Raw genomic sequence first — 14,747 nt, 5'->3', positions numbered from 1 at the left:
CAGGCAAGATACCATGCAGTTCTCCCGGTCATTGCAAACCCAGCTATCTATGTTTCTAATGATCGAATCGCCCATTGCTAATACCTGTCTCTTCCTAATAACTGGAGTTCCCTCTCCCAGAGAGATATCCTCACTGTTAGAGGATATCACATCATCATCTGGAAGGAGGGTCCCAACTATGGGATTGTTTCCCTCTGCTCCAGTTGGATGTTCTCCTTCCCTGAGACTTTCATCCTCCTCAACAGCACAGAGGCTGTCAGACTGGGGGTGGGACCATTCTACTGTGTCCCAGAAAATCTCCTCTGTGTACCTCTCTGTCTCCTTTAGCTACTCCAGTTCAGCCACTCTGGTCTCCAAAGCCCGTACATGGTCTCTGAGGGCCAGGAGCTCCTTGCACTGAATGCACATATACACTACCTGCCCATAGCATACATGCTGCATTGGGTGCAATAAACTGGATAGCCTCACTATGTTGCTGGACTTCTGCCTGCATTATCTTTTTACTCCTGAAATTAATTCCTTTGTTGAGGTTTTGTTTTTATCAGGGTTTTTTTTTGGCTTTAAGTTTAAAGAATGAGCCCCCCTCACACTCTCCCTCTCACAACTCCCTTGCAAAACTCCCCTGTTGGCCACTCCTGTTAACTCTCTCTAGTTCCTCACAAGTCCCCTCTGGGCATCACTCACCTAAATAACTTTGTATCATGTGCAAATATTGCTACTTCATTATTCATTCCCTTTTCAGATAATTAATACATATATTAAACAACACTGGACCTAGTACTAAACCCTGAGGCACCTTTGCTGTGACGAAAATTAATCATTTAATCTTTCTCTTTGTTTTCTCTACTAGTCAATTCTTGATCCATGAAAATACTTTGCTTCAGACACCATGACTCTTTAGCTTCTTAGTGGCTTTTGTGCTAGACCTTGTCAAAGGCCTTTTTGTAAGTCTAAAATTATGTCAACCAGTTCTCATAGATTCATAGATTCCAAACCCAGAATGGACCATTGTGGTCATCTAGTCTGACCTCCTGCATAATGCATACCATAGAACTTCCCTGAATTCATTCCTGTTTGAACTAGAGTATATCGTTTAGAAAAAATTCCAATCTTGATTTTAAAAACTGCCAGTGATAGAAAATCCACTACAATCATAGAATCGTAGAAGATTAGGGTTGGAAGAGACCACCGGAGGTCATCCAGTCCAACCCCCTGCTCAAAGCAGGACCAACCCCAACTAAATCATCCCATCCAGGGCTTTGTCAAGTCAGGCCTTAAAAACCTTGAAGGATGGAGATTCCACCACCTCCTAGGTAACCCATTCCAGTGCTTCACCACCCTCCTAGTGAAATAAGTTTTCCTAATATCCAACCTAGACCTCCCCCACTGCAACTTGAGACCATTGCTTCTTGTTCTGCCATCTGCCACCACTGAGGACAGCCTAGCTCCATCCTCTTTGGAACCCCTCCCTTCAGATAGTTGAAGGCTGCTATCAAATCCCCCCTCACTCTTCTCTTCTGCAGACTAAATAAGCCCAGTTCCCTCAGCCTCTCCTCATAAATCATGTTTCCCAGCCCTCTAATAATTTTCATTGCCCTCCACTGTACTCTCTCCAATTTGTCCACATTCTTTCTGTAGTGGGGGGCCCAAAACTGGATGCAATACTCTAGATGTGGCCTCACCAGTGCCGAATAGAGGGGAATAATCATTTCCCTCAATCTGCTGGCAATGCTCCTACTAATGCAGGCCAATATGTTGTTAGCCTTCTTGGCAAGAAGGGCACACTCTTGACTCTTGCTAGCTGCAATTCCAGTTGTGTTTTGGCCTTTCTGATTATACCCCTGCATGCTGAAGCAATATTTTTATATTCCTGCCTAGTCATAGAATCATAGAATCATAGAATATCAGGGTTGGAAGGGACCCCAGAAGGTCATCTAGTCCAACCCCCTGCTCAAAGCAGGACCAAGTCCCAGTTAAATCATCCCAGCTAGGGCTTTGTCAAGCCTGACCTTAAAAACCTCTAAGGAAGGAGATTCTACCACCTCCCTAGGTAACGCATTCCAGTGTTTCACCACCCTCTTAGTGAAAAAGTTTTTCCTAATATCCAATCTAAACCTCCCCCATTGCAACTTGAGACCATTACTCCTCGTTCTGTCATCTGCTACCATTGAGAACAGTCTAGAGCCATCCTCTTTGAAACCCCCTTTCAGGTAGTTGAAAGCAGCTATCAAATCCCCCCTCATTCTTCTCTTCTGCAGACTAAACAATCCCAGCTCCCTCAGCCTCTCCTCATAAGTCATGTGCTCTAGACCCCTATTCATTTTCGTTGCCCTTCGTTGTACTCTTTCCAATTTATCCACATCCTTCCTGTAGTGTGGGGCCCAAAACTGGACACAGTACTCCAGATGAGGCCTCACCAGTGTCGAATAGAGGGGAACGATCACGTCCCTCGATCTGCTCGCTATGCCCCTACTTATACAACCCAAAATGCCATTGGCCTTCTTGGCAACAAGGGCACACTGCTGACTCATATCCAGCTTCTCGTCCACTGTCACCCCTAGGTCCTTTTCCGCAGAACTGCTGCCGAGCCATTCGGTCCCTAGTCTGTAGCGGTGCATTGGATTCTTCCATCCTAAGTGCAGGACCCTGCATTTATCCTTATTGAACCTCATTAGATTTCTTTTGGCCCAATCCTCCAATTTGTCTAGGTCCTTCTGTATCCTATCCCTCCCCTCCAGCGTATCTACCACTCCTCCCAGTTTAGTATCATCCGCAAATTTGCTGAGAGTGCAATCCACACCATCCTCCAGATCATTTATGAAGATATTGAACAAAACGGGCCCCAGGACCGACCCCTGGGGCACTCCACTTGACACCGGCTGCCAACTAGACATGGAGCCATTGATCACTACCCGTTGAGCCCGACAATCTAGCCAGCTTTCTACCCACCTTATAGTGCATTCATCCAGCCCATACTTCCTTAACTTGCTGACAAGAATGCTGTGGGAGACCGTGTCAAAAGCTTTGCTAAAGTCAAGAAACAATACATCCACTGCTTTCCCTTCATCCACAGAACCAGTAATCTCATCATAAAAGGCGATTAGATTAGTCAGGCATGACCTTCCCTTGGTGAATCCATGCTGACTGTTCCTGATCACTTTCCTCTCCTCTAAGTGCTTCAGGATTGATTCTTTGAGGACCTGCTCCATGATTTTTCCAGGGACTGAGGTGAGGCTGACCGGCCTGTAGTTCCCAGGATCCTCCTTCTTCCCTTTTTTAAAGATGGGCACTACATTAGCCTTTTTCCAGTCATCCGGGACTTCCCCCGTTCGCCACGAGTTTTCAAAGATAATGGCCAAGGGCTCTGCAATCACAGCCGCCAATTCCCTCAGCACTCTCGGATGCAATTCGTCCGGCCCCATGGACTTGTGCACGTCCAGCTTTTCTAAATAGTCCCTAACCACCTCTATCTCTACAGAGGGCTGGCCATCTCTTCCCCATTTTGTGTTGCCCAGCACAGCAGTCTGGGAGCTGACCTTGTTAGTGAAAACAGAGGCAAAAAAAGCATTGAGTACATTAGCTTTTTCCACATCCTCTGTCACTAGCTTGCCTCCCTCATTCAGTAAGGGGCCCACACTTTCCTTGGCTTTCTTCTTGTTGCCAACATACCTGAAGAAACCCTTCTTGTTACTCTTGACATCTCTTGCTAGCTGCAGCTCCAGGTGCGATTTGGCCCTCCTGATATCTTTCCTACATGCCCGAGCAATATTTTTATACTCTTCCCTGGTCATATGTCCAAGCTTCCACTTCTTGTAAGCTTCTTTTTTATGTTTAAGATCCGCTAGGATTTCACCATTAAGCCAAGCTGGTCGCCTGCCATATTTACTATTCTTTCGACTCATCGGGATGGTTTGTCCCTGTAACCTCAACAGGGATTCCTTGAAATACAGCCAGCTCTCCTGGACTCCCTTCCCTTTCATGTTAGTCCCCCAGGGGATCCTGGCCATCTGTTCCCTGAGGGAGTCAAAGTCTGCTTTCCTGAAGTCCAGGGTCCGTATCCTGCTGCTTACCTTTCTTCCCTGCGTCAGGATCCTGAACTCAACCAACTCATGGTCACTGCCTCCCAGATTCCCATCCACTTTTGCTTCCCCCACTAATTCTACCCGGTTTGTGAGCAGCAGGTCAAGAAAAGCGCTCCCCCTAGTTGGCTCCCCTAGCACTTGCACCAGGAAATTGTCCCCTACGCTTTCCAAAAACTTCCTGGATTGTCTATGCACCGCTGTATTGCTCTCCCAGCAGATATCAGGAAAATTAAAGTCACCCATGAGAATCAGGGCATGCGATCTAGTAGCTTCCGTGAGTTGCCGGAAGAAAGCCTCATCCACCTCATCCCCCTGGTCCGGTGGTCTATAGCAGACTCCCACCATGACATCACTCTTGTTGCACACACTTCTAAACTTAATCCAGAGACACTCAGGTTTTTCCACAGTTTCGTACCGGAGCTCTGAGCAGTCATACTGCTCCCTTACATACAGTGCTACTCCCCCACCTTTTCTGCCCTGCCTGTCCTTCCTGAACAGTTTATAACCATCCATGACTGTACTCCAGTCATGTGAGTTATCCCACCAAGTCTCTGTTATTCCAATCACGTCATAATTCCTTGACATCACCAGGACCTCCAGTTCTCCCTGCTTGTTTCCAAGGCTTTGTGCATTTGTATATAAGCACTTGAGATAACCTGTTGATCGCCCCTCATTCCCAGTATGAGGCAGGAGCCCTCCCCTCACAGACCTTCCTGCCTGTGCTTCCTCCCGGTATCCCGCTTTCCCACTTACCTCAGGGCTTTGGTCTCCTTCCCCCGGTGAACCTAGTTTAAAGCCCTCCTCACTAGGTTAGCCAGCCTGCTGGCAAAGATGTTCTTCCCTCTCTTCGTAAGATGGAGCCCGTCTCTGCCCAGCACTCCTCCTTCATGGAACACCATCCCATGGTCAAAGAATCCAAAGCCTTCTCTCCGACACCACCTGCGTAGCCATTCGTTGACCTCCACGATTCGACGGTCCCTACCCAGGCCTTTTCCTTCCACGGGGAGGATGGACGAGAACACCACTTGCAATATTTTTATATTCCTGCCTAGTCATCTGTCCAAGTTTCCACTTCTTGGAAGCTTCCTTGTTGTGTTTAAGCTCACCGAAGATTTCTCTGTTAAGCCTGCCATATTTGCTATTCTTTCTGCACATCGGGATGGTTTGTTCCTGTGCCCTCAATAAGGCTTCTTTAATATACAGCCAGCTCTCCTGGACTCCTTTCCCCCTCATATTAGCCTCTCAAGGGATCCTGCCCACCAGTTCCCTGAGGGAGTCAAAGTCTGCTTTTCTAAAGTCTAGAGTCCATATTCTGCTGCTCTCCTTTCTTCCTTTTATCAGGATCCCGAACTCGACCATCTCATGGTCACTGCTGCCCAGGCTGCCACCCACTTTTACTTCCCCTACCAATTCTTCCCTATTTGTGATCAGCAGGTCAAGAGGAGCATGGCCCCTACTTGGTTCCTCCAGCACTTGCACCAGGAAAGTTTCCCCAACACTCTCCAGAAACTTCCTGGATTGTCTGTGCACTGCTGTATTGCTCTCCCAGCAGGTGTCAGGGTGATTGAAGTTCTCCATGAGAACCAGGGCCTGTGATCTGGAAACTTCTGTTAGTTGTCTGAAAAAAGCCTTGTCTACCTCATCCTCCTGGTCTGGTGGTCTATAGCAGACACCCACCATGACATCACCTTTGTTGCTCTCAACAAACTCTAAACTTAACTCAAAGACACTCAACAGGCTTTTCTCCAATTTCATACTGGAGCTCTGACCAGTCATGCTGGTTGTTGCACATACAGTGCAACAATTCTGGGTAAATTCTTCCAGTGGTCAGTTACTCTAACAATCTGTGCTTATTTTCAGTCTAAATGTGTCTAACTTCAACTATCAGTCATTATCTATTATCAGATTTCTATTCCCCATGTAAGTATTTTTAGATAGTGATCAAGACTTCTTTACTACTACTTTACTGGCACATTCAAATATTTCTAAGAGAATAGCAAGACACAATTTACCTTTGCAGAAACTGTGCTGGTTAGATGTGTTTATATCACAGTCTTCCAAGAATTGTTGTTGTTCTGTTTCAACCAATTAGACTAGTAAGCCTTACATATGTACCTGGCTATATTTCCTCAGATCATCTCCAGAGCCTCTTTAAAACATAATTACAGCATTTACTACCCTCAAATATTCTATAACAGTGGTTGTTTTTAATGAGAGTGCATATTTTTGTTAGAGGCTCAGACACTTCATATTTAAGCTTCTGCACAAGAAGATGTGTGTCCCTATGAGTGCTCCACTGTAGATGTGTCTGCGCCTCTGTACCGCTAATCAGAGATTTTAGGTAGCATTGTCCATTCAGCCTGCACATGTGCTCTCCCTCCCTCGTGGTTTGCCTGAAGACTATCTAATGCTATGCGGGCAAACTGCACCCCGTTTCTTCTCTACCACAAAGCCCCATATTGGGAACTCTGAAGTAGAGGGGAGGAGGGGAGGTTGTGGAGCACCATAGGGACACACATCTCGAAGAACCATCGTTTCAGCACAGGATGAGTAACGTCCACTTCTTCTTCGAGTAGTGTCCCTCTTGGTGCTCCACTGTAGGCGACTTTGCAGCAGTATCCCCGATGAAGGGCTGGGACTTCGAGTGGAGTCTGTTATTAAAGAGAGTAGTGCGGAGCCAAAGATGGCATCAGAGGCTGAGTCTCCAGTGATCACATAGTGCTCTGCAAAAGTATGGGTTGAGTCCCAAGTTGCAGCTCTGCAAGTTTCTGATATGGGAGATCCTTAAGGAATGAGACCGAGATAGAAATTGACCTCGTGGAGTGCGTGCAGAGTCCGGATGAAGGCAAGAGGTTGAGCCCCTGGTACAGTGAGTAATGCAACCAGAGACCCATTTGGATAATCTTTGAGCCAATATTGTGGAAACTTTGGATCTTTCTGTAGCCAATGATTTTAGTTTATTATCCATTTATTGTGTGACGTTAAGATTAATCAATATGTTTTATTACATATATTCATTGTATGTTAATTAGAGTTAATTTGTAAGATTATAAGAGTATATGATTGATCAGTATTTATCAGAACCAAGCTAAGTTCCTTCTAAGCTGCATGGCCGCACAGCAGCCTATTAAGTGCCACGCAGGCACTCGGGGCTGCGCCAGGGAGAGATGCCCCCCATAGCCCCATACCCACTGCAGTGCCCCTCCCCAAGCCTCAACAGTACCAGGTATATAATGGCACCAGGCTCACACTCAGCAGGGGCCCTGCGGCCTGGCCTGGCACTCCACTTCACTTGGCTCCTCTCTGGACCCTTCCCCATGCTCCTATGAGCCCGCCGGCCCAGGACTCCTCTTACCCCCCCCACTCCTCTCTCTGCCCCCATCCTCTGTCACGGGGTGGGAAGGTGGAAAGGAGCCCACCATTCCTCTGGGCCACTGGTGAGGGATGGTCTGCGGTGAACCATCATTGGTGGCCTGTATTATGGCTGGACCTGCTGCGGCCAAGGGGGAGAGGCTCCCCAACCCCAGCCCCAACCCAGTGCTCCTCCCGGACCTGCCACAGATGGGGGGAGAGGCCCTCCAGCCTAGCCCCCTTGTCCCTGGACCTGCTGAGGATGGGGAAGAGATGCCAAAACCAAGCCTAGCCCAGGAGCTGCCAGGGCAGCCTGCACCCCAAACCCCTCACCCCAGCCTGCACCCCCAGAAGGAGGCTCTCACCCGCTCCTGCACCTCAATCCTCTGCCTTAGTCCTGAGCCCCTCATCCTTGGCCCACCCCACACCCCCAGCCAGAGTCATCTGCCCCCTGCACCCCAACCCTCTGCCCCAGCCCTGAGCCCCCTCCCACTCTCCGAACCCCTCGGCCCCACCCCACCACATGAATTTTGTTGTGTGCACCAGTATGAAGGTGATGTGTCACCTCCATATTGGTGCACATAATAAAACTATATCAGCACATGTATGGGAAAAATTAGAGGAACATAGGAACCAAGTATTAGACTTGAGTAAGACAAGCTGAAACAACCTGTAGGCTGAGGCCTGTAAGACTTTAGCTTAGCTATTTTAGGCCTTGGAGACAAGAAACCATGACTTAAGTCAATGATCGAGAAATAACCCTAAGATTATGGGAAAAGAGGTACCAAGTGGTAATATTGTGCAAAATTAACCTGAAGATTAATATTAGATCATAAAAATACTGTAAAGGCGCATCTGTCTCAGATGTGTGACTTAATCACAGGATACAGGTTGTGCATCAATGCTAGCGAGAATAAAGGAAAATTACACAGCCTATAGAAAAGTGGGGTTCCTTAAGTTTCCAGGGGACACAGACCAATAAGAGAAAAGAAGGCTGACACTTTTATGGACATGCACAGAATGCAGGTATAGACAGAATCACATTATAAAAAGGGGATGTCCAGAATGGGAAAATGGAGCTCCCTATGGGAGACTCCAGCAGGAATCATCCCTCTACTGATGATCAAGCCTTGAGAGACCCCTCAGACCCTAACACTATTGTTAAGGATGTGAGTATAATTATATTTGTAATTCGTGCATAGGTCTGTATAAAATTTCTATATGCTTGGTAATAATAACTTTAATAAAACTTGTAAAATAGACTAGACTTTGTACTGGTGAATGTATGTGTGGTCACACTACCCTTAGTCTTTATGTGTTCCTAGAGACCCTAACTCTGAAGCAAGTAGCAGAGGTGACTTTCATAGAATCAAATCATAAAATATCAGGGATAGAAGTCATTAAGATCATAGTCATCTAGTCCAACCCCCTGCTCAAAGCAGGACCAATCCCCAATTTTTGCCTCAGATCCCTAAATGGCCCCCTCAAGGATTGAACTCACAACCCTGGGTTTAGCAGGCCAATGCTCAAACCACTGAGCTATCTCTCCCCACACTCTGTTAAACTTGAAACTGTATCCTCCAGAGCTGAACCAACGATGGTGTAATACCACATTACAAAATGCACTTTAAATAAAATAAAAGGCTACATTTCCATGAACGAAAGAGTTTAGGAAACTTCTTATCGTCCTTAGTCCTGTCCAAGTAGAATACTAGCATATTTCTAACATCTAGCATATGCAGAATCGCTTCCCTGTTATCATGATGTGGTTTTGGGAAAAAACAGGAAGATGGATTTGTTGATTCATATGAAAAGCAGAAGCTACTTTTTAGGGAGAAGCTTGTGATGCGGCCTCGATGTTACTTTGTCTATAAAAAAGAGTGTGAATGGCAGGTGTGCCATCAGGACTGCTATTTCTCCTATGTGCCTAGCTAAGGTGATGGCAAATGCTGTCTTCATGGACAGGTGTGAAAGAGAGTAAGTCATCCTGGGCTCAAAGGGAGTCTAGTTAAGGCTCTGAGAACTAGATTAAGATTCAAGGTTTGAGTGGGTGGTCTCACATGCAGGAACAGGTTTCCAATGCTCTTATAGGAACCTATGTGTCAGTGGGTGAGTGAACATTGAGTATTCATCTACTTGACAGTGAAAGGCCATTGCTAGATGTACTTTAAGGGAGCTGAGAGAGAGTTCTGATTTTTTGAGGTCTAAAATGTAGTCTAAAATCAGAGGGAGAGAGAATGATGTCAGGTCTATGTACCTAGAATGACACCAAATTTGGAATTGTTTCCATTTTTGCAGGTAAGTATGCCGAGTGGTCAATTTTGGCTGTGTAGAAACACCTCGTTAGACCATTCTACCGCTAAGTATTGGAACCAAGAAGGAGTCAAGTCTAGAGATGAAAGATCCACAAGTTGGGGTAAAGGATGAGTCTGTAGTTTTAAGAAAGTCATTTTGAGAATGGGCCAAAGACAGACCAGAGGACATACTGCCATCTGTGCCAGGTAAGGGAACCAATCTTACCTTGGCCAGGAGGGGGCAATCAAAATAACCCTTGCTTTGTCTCATTGCATTGTCAACAGGACCTTGGATAGTAAAGAAAATGGGGGAAAGGCGTATAAAAGGTCCCTGACCCATGGGAGAATGAGAGCATCTCCCAGAGACTGTTTCCACAGGCCTCTCTTGGAGCAATAGCGAGGACATTTCTTGTTCCAGTAAGTAGTGAAGAGCTCTATAGTCAGGGTTCCCCAAAAGGCAAATATGTCGTGAAACACCTCTGACCGAGACTGTTGGCTGTCATGTTCTGTACCCCTGGTAGGTAGATGGCTTAGATGAGCATGTTATAATGGTTGCACCAATTCCAAAGTTTGAGTGCTTCTGTACAGAGGGAGTGAGGTCTGAAGCCTTCCTGGTGATTATGTAAAACATATTGTCCATCATGACCTTTGTGAGAGAAAGTGTGCACAGGCATTTCTGGCAGCTCTTAATGCTCCCAGCCTATTAGGGAAGCATCCTTCATCAGAGTTTGTGATGGTTGTACGAACAGAACACCTGTTCGGACATTGGATGGGTCTTTCTACTAGTCCAGGGACAGCTTTACAGTGTAGGGCAATTATAGTGGTTTGCTTAGTCTGTCCTTGTTTGGGGAATAGACGGATCTGAGCCACATCTGTAGACACAGAACATGAACAACCGAGTGTGTGGCATGACGAAGGTGTATGCTGCCATATGACGAAGCATCTGTAGACAATTCCTGGCTGATATATGTGGACTGGCCTGGACTATCTCAATGAGACTTGTGAGGGTGGTGAACCTGTATAGCAGGAGGAATGCTCTCACTTATACTGTGTCAAATTCAGCACCCATAAACTCCAGTTGCTGTACTTGGGTGAGTGCTGATTTCTGGGTGTTGAGCTGTAGGCCCAGTTGCAAAAATGTGCACATGGTCATCTGAGTGGCTTATATGGCCTCCTTAAATGAGGGAGCCCTGAGGAGGCAGTCATCAAGGTATGTTCGCAGGTGTGCTGCTATGATGGACAGAACCTTGGAGAATACCCTGGGTGCAGATGAGAAGCCAAATGGGAGCACCCTGTATTAATAATGGCTCTGGCCAAAGATGAACTGTAGGAACTTCCTGTGTGACAGTTGTATTGAGATGTGGAAGTAGGCATCTTATAGGTCCAAGGCTAAAAAACAATCTCCTTGCTCTAGAGCTGGAATAATTGCTGCTAGAGTGACCATCTTGAACTTCTGCGCCTTCACTTATCTGTTTAATGCCCTTAGATCTAGAATGGGCCTCCAACCTCACTTCATCTTGGGGATCAGGAAATAACAGGAGTAAAACCCCTTGCCTCTGAGTTGCATCAGGACTGAGTCTCTGGCCCCTAAGCATAACTGATTATCTGTTTTCTGGCAAAGTAAGTTCTCATGAGAAGAGTCCCTAAAAAGGGATAGGGAAGGAGGGTGGCTATGGGGGAGGGGTGTGAATTGAATGTCATAACCCTTCAAAATAATCTTCAAGACCCATCTGTTGGAGGTGATATTTTGCCAACCTCTGAGAAAGATGGTCAGGTGACTTCTGAAGGGCCATGACAGGTGCATAGATGGCAGTTGATTTTGCAAGGAACAGCTGTTTGAGACCATGACAAACCTGTCAAAGGTGCTTAGGGAAGGAGGGTTGTGAGGTCACAGGCTGGGGGGCTAATTGCTTCCATTTTTGTACCCTGGATCTTTTACATTGTGGCTCTTAAGAGCACTGTGATGATGGGTACTGAGGTGGTCGTGAACTGTGCTGTGGTTGAGAGCCATATTTTCTCTTTTGTCCAGCAGTATAGATTCCCAGGGATCATAACGTGGCCTGGGAATCCTTCAGGGTATGAAGAGAGGTGTCAGTCTTATCAGCGAAGAGCTTGGGGCCTTTGAACGGGAGATCCTCAACCATTGGCTGTACTTTTTGGGGCAACCTGGAAAGCTGTAATCAAGATGCCCTCTCATTACCCCTACTGTGGAGACTGAGTGGGCTGTTGTGTCTGCTGTGTCCAATGCCATCTGTAGTGCAGTTCTGGCTACTAACTGGACCTCTTTGGAAATGGCCTGAAACTCTTCTTTTTGCATCTCTGGTAGATGTTCAATAAACGCATGGAGTTTTCCATAATTAATAAATTTATATTTTTTTCTTTTTTGTTTTTTTTTTCTAACTGAGAAAAACAGAAAGTCTAGACTACTATATGCCCCTGTGAGGGTGATCCCTCCAGCAAGGGGCGGGGGGAGGAAAGACCTTAAAAAAGTTCTTTTTTTAAAAATCCCAACAGGGTAAACAGAAACTCTAATTATTAAAGACAACAAAAAGACAAAAAATAACTACTACTTAAACTAATGACGCAGAAAAGGAAGAGATAACTTCTCGCTCCATTTGAGGCCAAAGGCAGTTGAGAAGGAATTGGGGGCGATTCACCTGCACAGCGCTAGATAGCCTCAGGGCAAACAATGAGAGTGCATGTGCGGGCCAAATGGACACTGCTACCTAAAATCTCTGATTAGAGGCTCGGTGCATAGATACACCCACAGTGAAGCACCCATAGGGACACTACTCAAAGAAGAAGTCTTGAATATGTAGCTAGGCCTGGTGACTTACTGCTTTATAAATTTTCAATTTGCTCCAGGACCATCATCTTCTGACACCTCAATCGCTGCTATCATCTCATCGTTATTACCAGAAATAATTAACTAAATCAGAAAGTTAAGAAGTAAAGATGTTTAAGTGTATTTACAATGAATCAATACTTTAAAATACAGGTATATTTCTACAGACAGTTTAGCATAACCGTAGATACGACACTTAAGATTCATATGAACTAATTATTTCATATTTGCATTACACTGTCTAATACTCATTTAAAAAAACTAAGAATTCATATGCAGAATACTCTACTCTTGAACACTTGCTAAGTATATTATTCTCTTGCAACCCTTCTGAAAATAATTTAGTTTTTGTTTTAGGTGTGTAGTCAGGTATCAATTATGGTTTACTATTACCTGTTGGCAGAAAAGCTGAGTAGCTTTAATCTACAGTATAAATCAAGAACATTAAATCTTAACAGATATTTTTCTCTGTTCATTGAGAGACTTTTTTTTAAAAAAATTGTATTACAAAGGCTAAATTATGTTTGTGTCATTCCTGTGAATTCCATTAGAGAGCAGATATGCACTGGGGTATAGTAAGATGGCAGCTATGGTCTTCATTCATTCCTGCATAGTTTCTACAACACTTAAGTCTATGTTTATTTCATACCTGTCTATCCCATAAATGTAGACAACTGAAAACATCTCGCAAAAAGCAGTTATCAGCAAGGGAATGGATCCAGCAAAACTGTCAAATAGTGCCAGCCAGTAGTTACCAGAATTCAGCACAAAAATAAAGGCAAGCAAATAAGACCCTGCACAAATCAAACCTGTAAATAAAGAACAAAGTCAAATATTTTAGGCATAGACTAAAGCATAAAAACGAATAAGAAATGTGAGACTGTTCACTTCTAACTAATTTTAAGACAAGACAATTCCAAATTTCTTTAAAGATGAGAGATACTGAAGAACTATACAATACCTACCTGTAATAAATTCCTTAGGCCATTTTTTGGGTACGATGTTAAGATCTTGCAAAGGTACAAGAACACCTTCCATGTTTCCAAACATAGATGACAAGCCTAAGCAGAACAGCATGATAAAGAACAGAATGGACCACAAAGGTGAGACAGGCATTTTGGTGATAGCTTCAGTGAAGACTATAAAAGCCAAGCCAGTTCCTTCAACTCCCTGTAGAGAAATAACAGCAGATTCAAAACTTAGGAGCACTGACACTATTTAGCATTTAAAAATACTTCCATGTATACCATAGATGGTAATGCATTTTACTGTACTATAGTTATACTTTTCTATTTATTTTCATAAATCAACTCTAATTCTGCATTATGTTTACTGTAACATATATAAAGTATATTACTGAGATAACTTTTCTGGAATGGACAATAACAAAATAAAATCAAACCATGTACCCAATTTTTTCCCTATAGTTTTCACCTTATCTCCCACAATTGTGCCATGAATACAATGCTCACTGAAACCGCTGGGAGTTCTGGTCGAAAAGGACTGTGCAGATGGAGGCATTATATCAGATTATAACAAGCCCAATAAGCCAATTTAGATGGAGTCAGTTTTTCATAGAATAATCAATCCTAAACAGAGCATCAGTGTAACTAGAAGTGCAGTTTACAGATTGCAATTCAGTAAGACAGTTTGAGTTATGCTCTGAAACCACTCCTATTTCATGGGCAATAAACCTAAATACAAACTTTTAAAAATATCCAGTTTTTTAATATATGTTAAATGCTATTTAGTTTGCAAAGTCAAGCATTCAAAAGCTTGAAAATATGAGATTTACAAATGCCAGAGCAATCTTGATTTTCCCAATTTGTGCATCCATCCTGTGCACTGAATAAAGAAAATATAGTATGTGAAAATCCTGTGGAAAATATAGTATGTGATCATGTAATTAAAGACAGTATCCTAATGCATATAAACACAGGGTCTAAATTAAGATGTCCAGGAAACTGTAAATCTGACATTCCCTAATTTTTGAGTGCTTGTCTTCGCAACTTAAACAGTTACCTCAATGTAGGTTTTTTTCATATGTATTTTCCTAACTTTTCTAAAAGATAAAGGTAAAAATAAAATTCTGTTATATACAACTGTAACAAACCCTTCCCACCAACCAATCATCAGCAGGGTTTGAAACCTAAATCTTTAGCATGGCAGCACTGG

The 14,747-nt window shown here is 44.3% G+C and overlaps 1 protein-coding gene across 1 annotated transcript in view; it reads right to left on the bottom strand.

Moving 5' to 3' along the window:
* The window catches only part of SLC6A19 (solute carrier family 6 member 19), a 92,900-nt gene that overhangs the window by 11,467 nt on the left and 66,686 nt on the right, over positions 1-14,747 (bottom strand). The window contains exons 9-10 of the mRNA XM_038391072.2: positions 13,538-13,742; positions 13,222-13,381 (exon numbers count right to left, since the gene is read on the bottom strand). Coding sequence (XP_038247000.1) covers positions 13,222-13,381; positions 13,538-13,742 — 365 coding nt within the window. The remainder of the gene's footprint in view (positions 1-13,221; positions 13,382-13,537; positions 13,743-14,747) is intronic.

Source organism: Dermochelys coriacea, chromosome 2, assembly GCF_009764565.3.
Source record: "Dermochelys coriacea isolate rDerCor1 chromosome 2, rDerCor1.pri.v4, whole genome shotgun sequence".
Taxonomy (NCBI): Eukaryota; Metazoa; Chordata; order Testudines; family Dermochelyidae; genus Dermochelys; species Dermochelys coriacea.
Note: the sequence above shows the minus strand (reverse complement) of the source record. Positions and strands in the feature narration are given on the sequence as shown.